Consider the following 19274-nt stretch of genomic DNA (forward strand, 5'->3'; position numbering starts at 1 on the left):
CCGCACAAGATTGATTCAGCTACACTAGAAGCCTCTCCCTAGAGAAGAGGGCTCAGGAGAGAACAGACAGATAGAGAGGACAATGATTTTGGGGGTGGGGGGTGCATTTAAGAAATGTTCAGGAATTTTTTGTGAATAAAACGTCTTAAAAGCATGATTGAAATTTACATTTAAAATAACAATAGTATTAAAGCAACACTTTTTTTTGTCCTCAAAATGTATATAACAAGCTAGTCATGAATCAATTTTCCAAACCGTGTTTTTATCTCATCCTGAATCCCTTATAATATATTATATAATCACTTATATAAGTGTTTATTTTCTGACTATTCTAGTCCGGGTCGGGTCGCACCGTTGCGTGACTCGCCATAGACAGAAACATAAGTAGCTCCAGCTACAATGTTCTTCCGCAAGACGCATGCAGTTATGTTTGTTAACCACTAGAATGCCAAAAGTTACCTAGTGTTGCTTTAAATAATACATTAAATAAACTAAAATTATAAAAATGAATATTTTGGTATAAATCAAAGTAACAAATATTACTGAAATAATACTTCACATAACCCTGGTTTAAAAATAAAAAAGAGCACTTTTGTTAAAGGTGCTGTATGTAAGACATACAGCTAGTGGTTGAAATGGGTATCGCAGATCAAATTTAAAATATTGTTTGCCGTGCTCCTCCTCCTCAGATTTGACGCTCGTGTGGGATGCCAGTTTAAGCGCATGCAACAGGAACGAGCGCAATTGACAATGGAAGGCGAGGAGATTGTCAAGTTGAAGGGTTGTTTTATCCGTGTTTTAAGCTGCTTCAGTTCACAGAGATTTTTAGATGGATGCTGAGGCTTTTTAGGTTGGGTAGAATCTGCGTTCTCTGACCCAGTTTGTTTGCTGGCTTCCATGGCTGTTGCAATACGCTGTGTTTTCCGCCCACTGGCAACCTGTGGTGTCGAAATACTAATGGGTAAACGGTCAACGTGCGTTATCACACAGACCAAAACAAAAACAGACTTTCCGACACTGAATATACATTTCAAACTAAGAATAACTGGCTGTAGCATTGTTTTTCAGAGAAATCAATATGTGAGCTCAGTGAGTTTCCTAAATATCTGCAAATTAGTGTTTTTTTAGCGACCGCGATACCAAATCGGTATAACAATTTAAAAAATGTGATGCTTTGAGCACTGTTGATCTGTAATTGTAAATACCTCTGACTGGTCAGTGCTCACACGCTCATCAAATATGTCAGGTGATTGGCTACTACGATCAGCGCTTCACAAACATGTAGTAAATATTAGGGATGGGTACCGAAACCCGGTATTAAACGGGCCCCGGGGCTGAATTTTGAAAGACCGTTGTATCGATAAGCTCCGACGTTATCGGTTCTGCTGTCGGTACTTTTAGAGAGAGAGAGAGAGAGAGAGAGAGAGAGAGAGAGAGAGAGAGAGAGAGAGAGAGAGAGAGAGAGAGAGAAACGACAGCCCTAATGAGTGATGACGGTGGACAGAACTAAACATTCAAACATAGCCTGGTTATACTTTACACTAGATTGTGATAATGTGATTTTATTTTAGATTTTGGCTTCTTTGGCAAAGATTTTGTCTTTAGATTTTGGCAAAGAATATAATTTTAATATTTATGTCTAGCGCAACTTAATTCCCTTTGCAGCAGTAGCCTACGCCGTCATTTCTCCCTATAACTCAAACGTAATGACAGAATCAGCACGATCAGAGATTGTTGTAAAATATATTCTAGCTACTGTTGGTAAATTGTGGGACGCGTTTAATAATAAAAAGAGCGATTAAAAGCACAAAAATGTGCGCAAGAGATTGTTCCCAAGTCGGCGCGCGCTCCGAAACAGCCGCAACGAGACGAGCAAATTACACTTTCGGTTTCACACTCGCGTCGAAGCGATCAAATGTACACACACATCTGTCAAAATGACCGGCTTGGAGAGTCTCTTAAACACAGTTTGTGTCTTAAATGGACGTTGTTATTATGGATATAGTCGGGAGAAAGTAGTGTATCTGCTTATTATCAGTCGCCTATAGATCTGCACATCTGTCTTAAAGAGGCAGCGGTGTAAATAAACAACCAAATGCACAGAGCAAATCACACACAGCTCCTGAATGAATAAAATCAGCTTTAATAAGCATTAATTTATCCTATCTATGATAAACTATGCAGTTATTTTACATTTGATTACTAGAATTCTTCCTGAAATTAAAGCACTGTGTAGGCCTATATAATGTATATCTTTGTTAATTGTGTGTGTGTGTGTGTGTGTGTATGGTATATATATATATATATATATATATATATATATATATATATATATATATATATATATATATATAGTAAATCTCAAAAAGTACCGATAAGAATACCGTTAAAGTACCGGACCGATAAGCAGTATCGTTAAGAGTAGTAATACCGTTAAAACCTTAACGATACCCATCCCTAGTAAATATACATCAATGATGCTTTTCACAGAGCGCTTACACAGATACACACAGAGCATTTAAAGGGTTAGTTCACCCAAAAATGAAAATGATTTCATTAATTACTCATCCTCATGTCGCTGGACACCTGTAACACCTTCGTTCATCTTTGGAAGACAAATGAAGATATTTTTGTTGAAAGCTTATGGCTGAGAAAGGCTTCAGATAGGCCTCCATTGGCATTCAGTACATTTCCACTCACAAGACCCATAAAGGCACTAAACACATCGATACAAAGTCCGTCTCACTACAGTGGCTCTAAAATAATTTTACCAAGCGACGAGAATAGTTTTTGTGCGCAAAAAAAAAAAAATCTAAATAATGACTTTGACATGAGGGTGAGTTATTAATGAAATAATTTAAATTTTTGGGTGAACTAACCCTTTAAATGCAGGTGTCTGCTTGTTAAGATAATGTAAACCCATGAGGCAAGAAAAACTCAACAAAAAAACACCATATAATCGGTGGTTGACGCCTGCTTGTGCTTTCAAACACTCCCGCTTTCAAAACACTTTCAAAAGCTGCCGTGCGCTGATCGCAGTAGCCAATCACAGGCACATCCGATAAGTGTGTGAGCACAATGACCAATCAGAGGTGTTTATGATTCCAGCTCAACAGCGCTCAAAGCGTCAAATTTAGGGATGGGTACCGAAAACCGGTATTAAACGGGCCCCGGGGGTGAATTTTGAAAGACCTTTGTATCGATAAGCTCAGACGTTATCGGTTCTTCTGTCGGTACTTTTGAAAATACACGTGTCGAGAAAGAGAGAGAGAAAGAAAGAGAGAGACCACGAGCAAAACGACAGAGGACAGAACTAAACAGTCAAACATAGCCTGGTTACACTTTAGATCTGTGATAGTCTGATTTTATTTTAGATTTTGGGTTCCAAAGATTAAAATAATATTTATGTCTAGCGCAACTTATGTAGGCTAAATTCCCTTTGCAGCAGTAGCCCACGCAGTCATTTCTCCATAAAACTCAAACGCAATGACAGAATCAGCACGATCAGGGATTGTTGTAAAATACACTCTAGCTACTGTTGGTAAATTGTGGGGTGCGTTTTAATAATAAAAAGAGCGATTAAGCACAAAAATGTGCGCAAGAGGATGTTCCCAAGTCGGCGCGCGCCCTCCGAAACAGCCCGCAACGAGACGAGCAAATTACACTTTCGGTAATTTTACGTCAAAATCCCGGCTTGGAGAGTCTCTTAAACACAACAGTTTAACAGTTTTAGTTTGTGTCTAAAGTGGACGTAGTTATTATGGATATAGTCAGGAGAAAGTGTAGTGTATCTGCCTATTATCAGTCGCCTAGAGCTGCACATCTGTCTTAAAGAGGCAGTGGTGTTAATAAACATGCTGATGAATTACTACGAATTAAACAACCAAATGCAAAGAGAAAATCACTCACAGCTCTTTAATTAATAACTTCAGCTTTATTATGCATTATTTTGGCTATTTATGATAAACTATGCAGTGTTATTTTACTAGAATTCTTCCTGAAATGAAAGCACTGTATAGGCCTATATAATGTGCATTTTTGTTAATTGTGTGTGTGTGTATATATATATATATATAATCTCAAAAAGTACCGATAAGAATACCGTTAAAGTACCGGACCGATAAGCAGTATCGGTAAGAGTAGTAATACCGTTAAAATCTTAACGATACCCATCCCTAGTCAAATTTTTAACATTTCAGTACCGATTTGGTATCGTGGTCTGTACTTTTCACAACACTACTGCAAACATATTATGCTATTTTTATGCTTTAGTTAAGTCAAAAACTTACATATAGCACCTTTAAATGCAACAATACAAACTTAAAATTGGCAATGCCCTGGACAACCCTGCATAGTGGGATTAAACAAGGATAGAGACAGGACATGGGCCATGTGGACTGACAGCTGTGCTATTGGGAAGGCAGAGTGAGGCATGTCTGTGGCTAGTGTGTTGACCCTGGACCAGCTTTAGACAGCAGAGGGAGATCGAGGACAGTCGCACCAACAACGTGGCAATAAGCTCCTCTTCTACCAGGAGCTGCGCTCTGACCCCAATTACCCATTCAGTGGGGCTGGGCCAGTGGGAGGAGAGTTTAGCGGCAGCACTTGTCGGGGAATATGGATGAGGACGCAGAGATGAGGGAATTACAGGGGCCGGCCTTTCACCCACTCAGGTTATTCAAATTTATCTTTATGTAGGCTGCCTGCTAAACTCCCTCCATCTTCACTTTCAGTGGAGTGTAGGGATTCATTTTTCGTTCTCTGTGTTCCACTGGTGTTAGATTACACACTTAATTTAAGAATTTGACATTTAATAAGTTTAGAAAACACCTCCCTTCGTAAAGTTACAAATTCTCTGGAAATCAATTTAAGGAAGCAAATATTAAATTTTCTGATTTAAGTAAGCGCTTTCAGAAGACTGATGATAATATTGCTTCAGAATAACTTACATTTACACCACAAAACAAACAACAAAAAAATTTGGACAAGTAACTTTTTTACATGTTAAAAGAACGACCACGACACGTTTAAATGTCGAAACCTGCATATTTAAATAAAACATCTGAGATGATATCACCAATTTCACTTTATCTGACTTCACTTCTTGCAATAAGATATAAATATTGCGCAATTCCTGCAGCGTAAATCTGTAGTATGGAAATAGCTAAAGGGATATTAGCATTCCCGGGCTGTGCAGCGAGTCAGGCCCAGACAAGGCTCAGCTGCCTGGGATCAATACTCTGGGCCACTCCCTGTGATCAAGCATGCTCCAGAGAGATGAGCACACTAAATGCATCATTTATGATCTTGCAGTCCCTACACAAACTAATCTCACCCCAGTACACCAGCAAACACACTGCCACTGCGGACAGGTGTGTGTTTGTACTCACTTCTCGATCTCACTGTTTTTACAGGTCCTCGGTGTGGAGGACGAAGATGAAGAACTGGGCTCCTGTTTGCTGCTCTCACCATTACTGGTCGACGGCATTTCTGCAAAAAAAATAGACACAAACAGAGCATGTATAATGAATGAGGACCAACAAAAGCAACAATTCACATGGTTCCCACACCTTGGTTAACTTCAAATTCAAGGATTTTCCAGGTCCAATACTCTCAAATTCAAGGATTTAGGCCCAATCCCTACCCATTACCCTTGCCCCTTGAAACGGAGTGGCATGGTGTAGGGATGAAAATATTCCCCTAAGAAATGGGACACCACTATTACACCATTACACGCCATCATACCCCGTTTAATTTATTAGTGTTCTGCAACACTTAACCAATATGAACAGCCATGAAGTGCATGAGCTATATCTAACAGAAATTTGGCGCGAGAATGTATAACAAATTAGGCTACTCACTCCCAATGTTGTTTTGCACTGTATTTATTTTGCACTGTAATGGACTTGAGGAAACGGCGCTTGTTTTCAGTTCAAAAACGTACGAGCTATCGAGTTTCCTAAGACGATACAAAACATACAAGACTGGTGAAGCTGCTTTTCCATTGGGGCAAACTGTTCTCCTTGTTTGTTAACTGTTCCATTCCGAGCCGATCCGAGCCGGCCGGTACGGATATGGGTTTGTTTTCTACTGTGGTGCTGCCATAACGGAGCTCTTTGCAATGTAATACAAACAGTGTCAGTGGTTCCCTGGGAAAACGCAAGAGTTCACAGATGATAAGTGATACAAATATACTGCATTATGAAGGATGACCAGGTATTGTTTTTTTTATTTTTTAAATGAATTATTAATTGATTAATTATTAGTTCACATCACTCAAATGGTTGTCTACTGAGAAACATATAAATTATATTTTTGAAAAAATAACTAAAAATTAGACACCAAACATTTGAACGGTATGTATATATACACACACACACACACACACACACACACACACACACACACACACACACACACACACACACACACACACACACACACACACCTAAAGGATTATTAGGAACACCATACTAATACTGTGTTTGACCCCCTTTCTCCTTCAGAACTGCCTTAATTCTACGTGGCATTGATCAACAAGCTGCTGAGAGCATTCTTTAGAAATGTTGGCCCATATTGATAGGAGAGCATCTTGCAGTTGATGGAGATTTGTGGGATGCACATCCAGGGCACGAAGCTCCCGTTCCACCACATCCCAAAGATGCTCTATTGGGTTGAGATCTGGTGACTGTGGGCGCCATTTTAGTACCGTGAACTCATTGTCATGTCCAAGAAACCAATTTGAAATGATTCAAGCTTTGTGACATGGTGCATTATCCTGCTGGAAGTAGCCATCAGAGGATGGGTACATGGTGGTCATAAAGGGATGGACATGGTCAGAAATTGGACATGGCCATTAAACCACCACCATGATGGATCCATGTTCTCATTCTGTTTATGCCAAATTCTGACTCTACCATCTGAATGTCTCAACAGAAATCGAGACTCAGAGCAGGTAACATTTTTCCAGTCTTCAACTGTCCAATTTTGGTGAGCTTGTGCAAATTGTAGGCTCTTTTTCCTATTTGTAGTGGAGATGAGTGGTACCCGGTGGGGTCTTCTGCTGTTGTAGCCCATCCGCCTCAAGGTTGTGCGTGTTGTGGCTTCACAAATGCTTTGCTGCATACCTCGGTCGTAACGAGTGGTTATTTCAGTCAAAGTTGCTCTTCTATCAGCTTGAATCAGTCGGCCTATTCTCCTCTGAGCTCTAGCATCAATAAGGCATTTTCGTCCACAGGACTGCTGCATACAGGATGTTTTTTCCTTTTCACACCATTCTTTGTAAACCATAGAAATGGTTGTGCGTGAATATCCCAGTAATTGAGCAAATTGTGAAATACTTAGACCTGCACGTCTGGCACCAACAACCATGCCACACTCAAAACTGGTTAAATCACCTTTCTTTCCCATTCTGACATTGAGTTTAATCATCGTTTAATAATCCCTTAGGTGTGTATGTATATATATTTATAAAAAAGCACACCATAAAAAGGCCAACTCACCATCGCTGGCCCATTTGGAGAACTCAGGTGTTATTCTATTGGACGGCACGCCACCACTACAGAAGAGAAGCAGAAATTTAGAGTAAGGGCCTAGCTTATAGTTATTATTTGTCATTTTATGTGATGAAATCCTCCCAATGAAGGCCAGCTTACTTCAAAACGGCTCCACGCAGTGCCTCGCGTTCTTTGGCCTCTCCCTGGTCTTCTCCAGAGCAAGGAATGATGTCTGCCTCAGTGTATCTGAAACCATGAGTTAAAGAACAACTGCATCTAATTTCAGTTACTGTTTCTGTGCACACCACAGCACAAGACGTCTCCTGGTGAATGAACAAGGATACTGGGCTTTGCCGTACTCCAGTGTATCATCTCCATCTACATCCAGGTCTGCATCGCTGTCATGGCTCTCCTTCGTGCTACACATGGCAAAGCCTGTTCCTAAAAGAGGAAGGAGAGGAATAATAATTGAGTAAATTGAATTTAGGTTTAAAGGAACTGTATGTAAGAAATGTATTTCAATTAATCATAAAATGGCCCTGATATGTCACTAGACATTAAGAAATCATGTTAATTTCAAAAACTTATATCACTGACAACAGTACTCCGGCCAGGATATTGTCATTTAAAAGTTGTTGTTGCAGCCCTCAACTGATGTTGATATTGATGTGTTTTGGCCTGAAGCTCCGCCCTTCACCTATCGACCAATCACAAAGTCAGTAGTGTTTGTCCGGGTTGCCAGATCTGCTCTGGTTACCAAAGCTGCAGATCTACAAACGTTCCTGCTGATCCTACAGCCAATCTGGCAACCTCGAGTCAGGGGGAGGGGGATACACCGCTCTACAGTCATTTGAAAGTGACTGCAGTACCAGTTTTGGCCACAATCTTACATACGCTTCCTTTAAATTCCGTCACATTCAATAATATTCATTATGCTACAATACATTTACTGTCACTAGCAACCAACTTTAACTGACCCAATCCAGGGCAGTTTTTTCATGCCAGAGAAACACCAATTAAGAAGGCCTGTTCTAGCTGTGAGCATGACCAGATTACTGCAGACAAGCCAAGAGCCTGGTTCTTTGGGCCCAGATGGAGGCATCAGAGGCAGCCTGAATGGGAGTTGTGTCAGGTGCCTGTCAGGGTGTGTGTCCTGAGCACTGGGGCATGCAGTCTGAATGGCACTTCTATAAATCTAGTGATGAGCGCACAGACAAACTCCTGCTGCCGGCTGACTGGGTCCTTCAGTTCTGGTTAGGGAGAGTTTGGATCGGCAGCAGCCTGAAGGGTGGGATCAGCCTGCAGAGACCTAGAGTCTGATTGAACTGAGAAAGGCTGGAGCTGGCCAGGCCCCCACTCAGGGGCTGATGGAAGGATGTCAGGGCACTGCTGGAGAATGGGTTGTCACGGATGAAGAGCTAAGGTAGGAAATGGAGAATGGTGCTTCCTCTCGTTCCTCACGTGATGATTACTGCAGTGTGGAGTGGATAACTACAACCTTCAGGTAGGGTGTATAGTGACAGAGCAGCACGCGTCATAATATGAAAGCCAGGGGAAAAAACCCCAAACGTTTTTATAAGCAGTTGACCCAAAAAACAAGCGTTTAAAGACCTAAAAGTGCATACATGCAATTGAGACAGAGCAGGACATGCTATATTGCACTGAGAACTACGCCCACTGGAGGGGAAAGTAATCAGAGACAGGAAATATAATATATAAAACTGACATTTGGATATTTCATTTGGATATTTGACTAAATGTTTACTGCACATGTAGACATACTGCGTGTCAGGATCGCCAAAATTGACCCATTCTTCCTGCTGAAGCTTCACGTTTTATGGCCTGTATCCACTTTTGTCTCCTTAAACACTCGTTTTTTGGGGTCAACAGCTTATAAAAACTTAGTTATGTGTTTTTTAGCTTGTTTGCTGTACACCTTGTCACATATCAGCTTTTAGACATTGTTCTGTTTCTTGTTATAAGTAAGAAAAGAAGAGGTGACCGCTTCACGCAATACAAAGTCTATATGGCCACATTTACACTGCAGGTCTTAATGCACAATTCCGATTTGGTGACTGTATCCAAATTTAAAGAGGACCTGCTTACATCATCTTTTAAAATCGACCCGTATCCGATATTTGCATGGCGAAACAGCCCAAGACGTTCTTAACCAGAAAAGGAAGTAAAACGATGCGATATGCAACGGATGCAGACAAAATGATTTTTCAATGTTTTGCTTGAATAATCAAACATTTCGACACAAAATGTTGCAAACATTTCTCTCATAAGGTGGAGAAATAAGAGGAGAGCATCATCCGTCTCGACATCATCCCCCTCCGTCCCTTTTTCAATAGCATTTACCGGGGAATATCCGATTTGGCCGTTTACAAGGCAGACACAATTTTACTTGCCACATATGAGTGAGGCCTGAATCCGATCTGAGGATATCGGAATTAATGCGGGTTTGTTTACTGCTTACACGTTCACGTCATATCTGATCTGTGCCACATGAGAGGAAAAAAATCGGAATTGGGTCACTTAAACCATGCAGTGTAAATGGGGCATAAGACACTAAGGAAGAAGAGAAGGATCGAAAGTGGATATGGTGGCTGTGATCCGTCTCTCCTCCTCTCCGTAAAGGGATCCAAAAGAGGCAGAGTAGGGATAAAATGCATCACAAATGCTTGCCCCTTTTTACAATGTGCCGATGGTTTTTAGTGATCAAATAAAAGGGACCTTTTAAGTTTTATTTGGTCCCTGTGACTGCAGAGGCATATGCGAACAATAGCTGAGCTACATAAATCCAAACTACTTGCACATCAGGGTTCAACTGTCCATTCCAGTTGAGCATTATTTTACATGCAACGTACATGTACATTACGCTCATAACTTAAATAAAAACATGGCTATATTCATTTAATTTGCACTTGTGAGACTGTCTGTCCATTGATTACACACTAAAATTAAAGCAGCATTTTAATACATTGAGAAACATTGTAAATTTACTACTAAATATATGCTACCATTCGAGTCAGTAAGATTTTTAAATGTTTGAGAAGTCCCTTATGCTCACCAAGGCTGCATGTATTTGATCAGAACAGTAATATTTTGTGTAGTATTGTTACAATGTTTTTGTACAAATGTATTTTTTTTTAAAACAAAGCTAAACTTTCGGCAGCCATTACTTCAGTCTTCAGTCAATTTACTGATTTGGTGGCAAAGAAACATTTCTTATGATCAATATTAAAAACAGTTGTGCTGCTAAGCATTTTTTTTGTGGAAACCATGATACATTTTTTTAGGATTCTTTGATAAACAGAAAGATTAAAATAACAGCCCTTGAAATAAAAATATTAGTTTTTATTATAAATGTCTTTACTGTCACTTTTGATCAATTGAATGTATCCTTACTGAATAAAAGCATTCATTTACTTGAAACTTTTAAAACAGTAGTGTAGCTTAGTGCATTTTTAGCATTATAGTATTTGTATAATAGTATTTAAGTATGGGTAAGGTTTATTAATTGTGATACTGAAAAAGGAAAAGTGTGCAAATGCATTAAAACATAAACGGTGTATCCTGTAATCTGCACACCTCATTCTAGCCTGGAAATAGTTTTAGTGGTCTATAGATAACCTTGCAACCCCTCTTGCAACCCCCAATCCATCCCGAAGCGGTGTAAAGTGCAGTCAGACAAAAATAAAAGACCATAATCTGTAAATGACGGTGAAGATTTCATTAACATACTGTCGACAAGCTGCAACGAAAGCCAAACAATAAACAATGTGGTGACCACTAATGGTAAGCAGGCCAGAGGAAGATGTGGCAGGCCATAAGCAGTCAAAAGAGAGAGAAAAAAGAAAAGAAAGAAAAATCGCTGTTAATTCAATCAATTGATCAGGCTAAGGATCCTGGCTAATGCTTTGCAAGAACCAGGGCAGGAAGGATGTCATGTAGCATTGATTCAGCACGGACAGGAAGAATGTCCACTTTAGAAACACGCTGATGAAACCCAGCCAGAGTGAAAAAAGCAAGGCACACCTACTCAGGCAAATACAACTTTAAAACTTGAATGGTGTATAACTACCTGAGCAGTGTTGTAAGTGTGTCTGACTGTGAAAGCTGGGGCTACAGTTAAGCGGTCTTGGCAGGCAATCTAATCTGTGCCGAAAAGGTCAGTGCCACTCTAACTGCCTCTCAGTCAAATTATGCACACCATCGCACCGCCTGGGACGTAAGCTTACTCCTCTTCTTCACGACATGCACTGGATGACTAAAAAAACTCCACCGTCTCCCTCACAAGTGCTTGTATTTACTTCAATTGCTCTGCAATACTTTGCATGACAATAATGTCCATTTGCAATGTGACACATTCAAAGAAGACCCTGTATCCCTTTAAATGTCAAGCCGTCATATGCATAACACACATTTTACCTTGTTGGGTCACATTTTGCAAGCTGATTTACATATGCCATGATTGTTAAGTGTGAATCTACATATGTCACTTGAGACCGGTGTCTCATGTCGTGGCTAAGAAAGGGGACGCAGAGATCCCAGAGAAACAGGACATGAAACATGGCCTCTCCTCCACCTCGTTGCCATGACATCTATCAGCATTTCGCAGTATGTGTCGTAGGTCAGAGTTCATCCAATCAGGATGGCATTTACCATGTATGCCTGCTGGGGAGGGGGGCTCAAAGTAGCCATCTCAAGGTTCTTTACAAAGACGAGCGACGGGCCTCTGTTCTTCTTTCCTGACTGCACCAAATCTCTTCCATCTCTGCCATCTCTATCTCTTCATCAGCACAACAGCCCTGCTAAGCCACGGACACAGGAGGCCTTACGGGCCTCCATCACAAACTGATCCTCTTCGATTTCTCTCTTCCTCTTGGTCTCTCTTTTCCCTTATCATGCTCTTTTTGTTCGGTTTAAAGCGTTTCCTCTCTGCTTTTTTCCTGGGTCCTCAAAGCGAGAGAGGGGCTGGTGCTTCAGAGACGATAGCCCTCTTATCCCATTGAAGACCCCTTTCAAGCCAACCCCCTTCCCCTCAGTCTAGCTCCCCCTGGGCTGGAGGGATTCTGCAATGCCGGCCCATTGAATGCTTGAGGACTTCAGCTGAGCTTTCAAGGCAAAATCCACCTTCTGAGTATCCTGGAGGGAGCTTTCAAGTGGCCCCTGGGCCACCGAGTCACTTCTCACCAGGCCCTTCCTCTATCACCATTACAGCAGTCCCTGTCCTGAAGATGAAGGGCTGGAGAGCTTCTGTACAGAAACATGGCTCTGTTCACATGCAGAATTGATCTGGGCCACCGTCTGTCTAGCCAGGCGTCAGAGGAGCAACTCCATTTCTTTTCTTAATCCACACAGCTTTGCAATCCGTTCTCTTCTTGGGATCGAACAGCCTTTCCATTTAAGAGTGCAGAAGTTTACAAAAGACCACTAAGGGAGGAAACCAACTCCTTTTCTAAATATGAAACGTACAGTGAGGGAAAAAAAACTGGGACGTTTTTGATAGGCATTCACTTAGCACTTCCTCTAAAGCCCCAACTCCACAAACTTACCCCAATAAATAAACCTCTTTCAAAATAACTGATCCAACATTGAGAAAAGTTCTGAGATAAAAATCTAAAGTACGGAGGAATGACTGACACTTCCTCCCAAGTGTAAAAATAATCTGAGGAGTTAAATTATTTATGAACCAACTAGAATTCCCTGGAAAGTCTTTCAATGAGTGTGGCAGCACATCTAAAAGGGTCTTAGGGAGCGTGTGTGTATGTGATAGGGAACGTCCCAGGTGAGCAGAGTTAGGTTGGGAGCTATAATTGCATTCCTGCAGCGGGGGAAGCCCAGGGGTCAGTGGCCTATTTTTCTCACACACATCTCTGTACTGGGTGAGTCGGGTCAATTGCACAGCTAAATGTGTTTTCCTTTGACTCCTTAAAGGCCGAGAAGGGCCTGCCAGAACTCACCTTGTCTGGACTACAGCAGCCTAGCCTATAAATGAACACACTTGAACAGGGTGGTCTTGGGGTACATCGAGAATGAAATGAATGTACCCTAATTACACAGCTTAAAGGTTGTATTGATCTTTGACAGCTATTCTGACAACCTTGAGTATATACATACACACACCGATCAGGCATAACATTATGACAGGTTAAGTAAATAACACTGATGATCTCTTCATCACAGCTCTTGTTAGTGGGTGGGATACATTAGGCAGCAAGTGAACGTTTTGTCCTTAGAGCTGATGTGTTAAAAGCAGGAAAAATGGGCAAGCGTAAGGATTTGAGCGAGTTTAAAAAGGCTAGACGACTGGGACAGAGCATTTCCAAAAATGCAGCTTTTGTGGGCTGTTCCCGGTCTGCATTGGTCAGTATCTATCAAAAGTGGTTCAAGGAAGGAACAGTGGAGAACCGGCCACAGGGTCATGGGCGGACAAGGCTCATTGATGCACGTGGGGAGCGAAGGCTGGCCCGTGTGGTCCGATCAAACAGACGAGCTACTGGAGCTACTCTTATTATATACCATTGAAAAGTTTGTGGTCAGTATGATTTTTACCAGAAACGCATACTTGTACAATGGGAAGATATATTTCACAATATTTCAGATTACACATTTAAAACCTTAAAAAGCAAATAAAATGCTTACCTCTGAAACCACCTTCCAATAATGTAGTAGCCCGGACCCTCTTCTGTCCGCACCACTCGTACTCCTCAAACCGTGTTCCATTCTCTCCTTCAACATCCGCAGAATCCTCTTCTGTTGCACCTTCCCTCTGAGAGAACAAAACCACTTATCAAAAATGTACCAACACACCATTCAATATAAAAAGACAAAACCACAAATTGTGACTACATCAGAGGAAATCAAAGCAGAGCTTTCAAATCCACTAACTTCTAATGATGTCTAATTTTAGGAGCTATCAAACCACATGCAACAGAACACCCGAATCCAACCACCAAGAGTACATTAGTATCATAAGAACTACTGGATTAGATGGGTTAAGAGGAACCTGCTATATAATATAAAGGGCAAGTGCTGCATCCTGAACCACTAAAATGGCTAAAAATGGAAGCCAGTCAGACTGCGTTTCCATTGAGCCTCTTTATAAACTCAATGCCTAATGACAATAATGTAGAATAACTCTGAAGTAGGTTCAGGACGCAGAAACTGCCAACTAAATCTGCTAAAGTGGACGAAGAGGAGGAGGAGGAGGAACACTTTAGGGAAGAGCAAATCCTTCAACTCTTCCCTGGACACCCATGTCTTAGTACAACATGATAGTAGTCATAAGAAACTAATTGATCATATGTATGTGCTTTGTCAGATGCTTGTGTCCAGGGAAAGGTGAGGGCAGAAAGGCCAAAGCTTCTAGAGGAGGTTCAGAGGCCCAGATCTCTGGGTTTATGAAGCTACCTTGAACAGACATTGTTCCACATGCCTACTCATTTCCTCCTCTGTCCCTGCCAGCGGGGCGCTGCACAGTGGACATACCTGTCCATCCTCGGGCTTCCGGCGCTTCATCTTCCCAATCCGGGCTGCAGCACAAGAGAAAAGAGAGACACCATGTGATAAATCAATGGAGCAAAGTGACCATAATAAATACCACAAACATAATCCATATTGGCACTGAGCCGTGGAATAGGTGATGATAAAATAAATATAAATACTACAAAAATCCAGATGAAACTTTCACTTAAATTCAAAATGTTGTGTTTTCTAATGATAATTATGTAATTAAATTAATATATACAATGGAGGCCAAAATAATTTTAACACTTGGCATCTGGGATTTGTCTTATTGGGCCTGGATTTATTTTTCCAAGAAGACAATGACCTGAAACATTCTTCTAACTATTGCCGGAACTGCAAAAGGAGGACATATCAAATATAAAAGTTAAAAGTGGATTAAAAAGTGGAACCCCCTTCATCTGATATTTGATGGTCAGCGCAACCATCTGGATGTTTCACGAACATTATAAAATTAAATCATGTTTTGCAAAATATTTTCAGATCTGTCAGATGTTCTAATAATTCTGGCCACCACTGTATTTAATTAAAATTGCTTTATATTTGTATTTTATTTGATCAAATGTATAGATTTATTTACATTAAAACTTGGGAACAACAGCTATGTGGTTGACCAAGGACATCACTGAATACATAGAGTCAAGAGGGAAAAAAAATGAGCATTCAAAAAGAGCAAGCCCACATAAAAAAACCCACACAGATCGGGATCCTTTACAGATTTAGCTTGAGGCTAGTCTCTCTAGCCACGGATTTTACTGAGGCAAGAAAGACGGGTCGCAAAACACGACAGTGACGTGCCAGGGCTCAGAGGTGAACTCTGTCCATTAGACCTTTGCACCCAGACACCAATTCCTCCTGGTTACATTGGTGATGAGCACGAAACGGCCAGGGCTTGGATCTCTCGGGGTGTCTCACTCTTTCCCCTCCCCTCCCCGAGCACATAATTAGAAATTTAACACACCAGAACAGCGCCTATTGCGCCGTAAGTCTCTGTCGCTTTTTCTTAACTGCAAATGGCGTGTGGGGACATTAATTTTTAGGTGGCTGTGATTGCGAATGGGGCCGAGGGGGACTGGAGGAGGAAAGGCGAGAGCTTCTGCCATTACCTCCAGGAGAGGGAGAAGAGACAGAAGCACCGGCCACATTGACAGTAATGTGGGGGAGACGGGCGTCATTAAATAGCAAGAAAAAAGGCAGATTAATTAGGCACGGCAGGAGTTTTTCCAGCCGGCCCCTCGCTCTGAAATCACAGTGTCTCAGATGAGAGGTGATATACATTAATGTGGGATCGGGTTTAAACAAAGGCAGCCCCATTTACCCTTACGGTGCCTGCGGCTGCGATAAAGGGGGAGGGGTCTTACCATGCCGCAGGCAGCAAGGGGCTAGGGGCACTCCTCTGGGCACTGGGATTGGGGGACTTTTGAAACTTTCCTTGGCGTAGCGCCTGCACCAGCAGAGGTCATCGACTGTTGACACATGAAAAAACCAAGAGTTAAGGAGAGTCTCTGCTTGGGCAGGCGCTACAGTCAAGGGAACTGCAAAAACAGGTGGCCACAAAATATACTAACTGCTAGGGCTGGGTATTGACACAAATTTCACAATTTGATTCACAAGCTTGAAATTAGATTCAATATCGATTATTTTGGTTTATTTTGATTATTTAATATATATATATCAGGAAAACAGATCTCTGAACTAATGCTGTAAACTACAGGAGTCAGTTGTACTCTCAATAATGTTTTTTTAATAATAATAAAGTTATATGACATATAAACATTTAAATGGTGGCTGTCATAAAAAGATCCCGGATTTATTTAAACATGCATTAAATATTGAGGAACATTAACAATTATAATTAATATTTAATATGGTGCATATATTTATCAAAATGCTACTCCGTAGAGTTCATTTTTATAGCTGACTAACGAGTTTATGGATGCTGGATATGGTTTTTCTGAGGTAAATGTGACGTTACTGACGTCCTTCCACAGTTGAAACACTGATTGAGCGATTCCATGTGACGTGTACGTTGTACTCTATGTTTTAACACACTTTCAGATGCTCATTCATGTTTATTTTGCGCTGCAACTGGTATTAAAGCGGAAGAGAAGATCAGTTCATGTGCCGCTTCTTTTGAGCTGAGCCAGAGCGATCTCAAGTCACAGCGACAAATCTGTATTTATATTTTTGAATTTCATAACAAAATGGACGGAATATGAAATCTGAGAATTTGTTTCATAAGAATAGTAACAAAGCACAAAGATTGTTGGGATTTATTGGAGAGGCGCTACAGTGATCCATTCATTTATCAACTGAAAACAACTCGTAAAAATGAGAATCGATTCAAATCGAGAATTTTATTTTATTTTATCCAGCCCTACTAATTAGTTATGTTAATTTACATATATTCCCATAATCGATTGTTGCTTAAATTAACAATCAATTAATCGTTAACCTTAACCTCTTACAGCCGAAGCAGAGGATGCTAAGTTCACTCAACCACTTGCTTAAATAACACAAAATAAGTGCCGGTTTAAAGCTTAGACGCTTGGCTATACAGTGAAGATAATAAACAAGGGATTTTAAATTTGCTGCCATGTTAGAAGTGAAAATCAAACAGTCATGTCATTTAGTGTATTACAGCTTATAGAAATAACTCAATCGTCTGCTATATGGCATGGATGCTGAGGTTGACATGGACGTCAAGCTTCTGGCAAGGCCAGCGCTGATGAGCATTTGGCTGATGTACCCTGAGAGGTGAGGAGCTCCTTATTCGGGCCAGACGGTTACTGACACCCAGAATAACAACTGGCCTCAGGTCAGAGAGCTCCCAGCTCACACCAACCCTCCATCACACCCACCGACTAATGACTATGGGATGGGCTTCAGTAACCATACAAAATGACTAGACTCACTGTGATCCGTTTATACCAGCATGAGAAGTCTTTTCAGGTAATGCTCACAGAGCAGAGTCATGTAAATGCCTTAAACTGTATTATTTTTTATCAGGCAAAGCCTATAATCGGTCAAACCAATCCCAATCAGCATATTTTGCTTGATTTGACATTTTCTTATGTTGTCATGTAGCCTGGATGGCAGCTGAACTCAGCCCCGCCCACAACATTTGAGCTCGGGCAGTTCGCCCGAGCACAATTGCAGTCGCTTCAACTCGCGGACATGGAAAACAGCCCGCGGGAAAAACGCAGACTTGGCAACACAGTGCAGTTGAGTTCTGTTGACATTTGACAACTAGTTATGCATCGCTCCGCTGCTCTGATTGGTTGTCGGTCTGTCCAATTGAGGTCTTTCCTGGTTCGGTTAAAACACGCCCCATAATTACAGCCCAATGGAGCATCAGACTCATATTCTGACTAGAATTGAGTATGATCACGTCAGGCTAGTTGTCATGTATTTATGAGCTGATTTTGACAGTTATCAGCGTTTTGTTATACATGTAAACACACATTTATTAATAATACCACTTGTTTTAAGACTGCTCTTCAAATACTAAATTAAACAAATAAGAACATCAAATATTACTGTGTGATGCTACACTGTTCATTAAATACAATTTAAACATTAGTTTAATGGGTACCACTTTATTTTACATATACTTACCATAGTAATAACAATAAATTATGCATAATTACATGCAACACCTTCAACCAAACCCTAATCCTATAGTAAGCAATGTTACATGTAGTTATTAAGTAATATCACTCAGTACTTAAATATTTAATTACACCTTAACAATGACACCATAAAATAAAGTATAACTGTTTAATGTTGTAGACTTAATACTGCAACTTATTATTGATGCCAAAATAAAAATTATTACACAACAATAATAGTGCAAAATAATAAAACATCAAAGAAAAGGATGCTGGGTAACGTAAAGGAAAGTTTGAAAATATATTAACTCCAATTGATATAAAGTATTAAAGCACCAAATGAACGACAACAACGTTCTTAAAAGCATATCAAATAATATATAATGTCAATAATATGTCACAATACACATAAACAGTCTCTTGCTGCAGGGAGAACATATACATACCATTCAATCGTGTTTGCCTGTTAGCTCGCACTCGTAAAAATGTCTGCAGGTGAAAAAGAGAACAAGGAAAAATGTGTCAGTCATGTAAGTTTATTGATCATGTATTTATGAGGGCTTTAATGAAGCGCGTACAGCTGGATTGCGCCGGATTCTGCAGCACATCCCTGATGTCTACATGTAAACAAAAC

The 19274-nt window shown here is 40.6% G+C and overlaps 1 protein-coding gene across 12 annotated transcripts in view; it reads right to left on the reverse strand.

The window, feature by feature from the left end:
• The window catches only part of rnf220a (ring finger protein 220a), a 176746-nt gene that overhangs the window by 15546 nt on the left and 141926 nt on the right, over window positions 1-19274 (reverse strand). For 5 of the 12 annotated variants that reach the window (XM_067453498.1, XM_067453503.1, XM_067453502.1 and 2 more), the window contains 7 exons: window positions 19087-19129; window positions 14916-15037; window positions 14148-14274; window positions 7841-7937; window positions 7656-7742; window positions 7503-7558; window positions 5391-5490 (listed from right to left, as the gene is read on the reverse strand). In XM_067453498.1, coding sequence (XP_067309599.1) covers window positions 5391-5490; window positions 7503-7558; window positions 7656-7742; window positions 7841-7937; window positions 14148-14274; window positions 14916-15037; window positions 19087-19129 — 632 coding nt within the window. Of the gene's footprint in view, window positions 1-5390; window positions 5491-7502; window positions 7559-7655; window positions 7743-7840; window positions 7938-14147; window positions 14275-14915; window positions 15038-16390; window positions 16496-19086; window positions 19130-19274 lie in introns of all 12 variants that reach the window. The other 7 variants (XM_067453496.1, XM_067453500.1, XM_067453499.1 and 4 more) reach the window with 3 other exon arrangements.

This window comes from Pseudorasbora parva, chromosome 9, assembly GCF_024679245.1.
Source record: "Pseudorasbora parva isolate DD20220531a chromosome 9, ASM2467924v1, whole genome shotgun sequence".
NCBI lineage: Eukaryota > Metazoa > Chordata > Actinopteri > Cypriniformes > Gobionidae > Pseudorasbora > Pseudorasbora parva.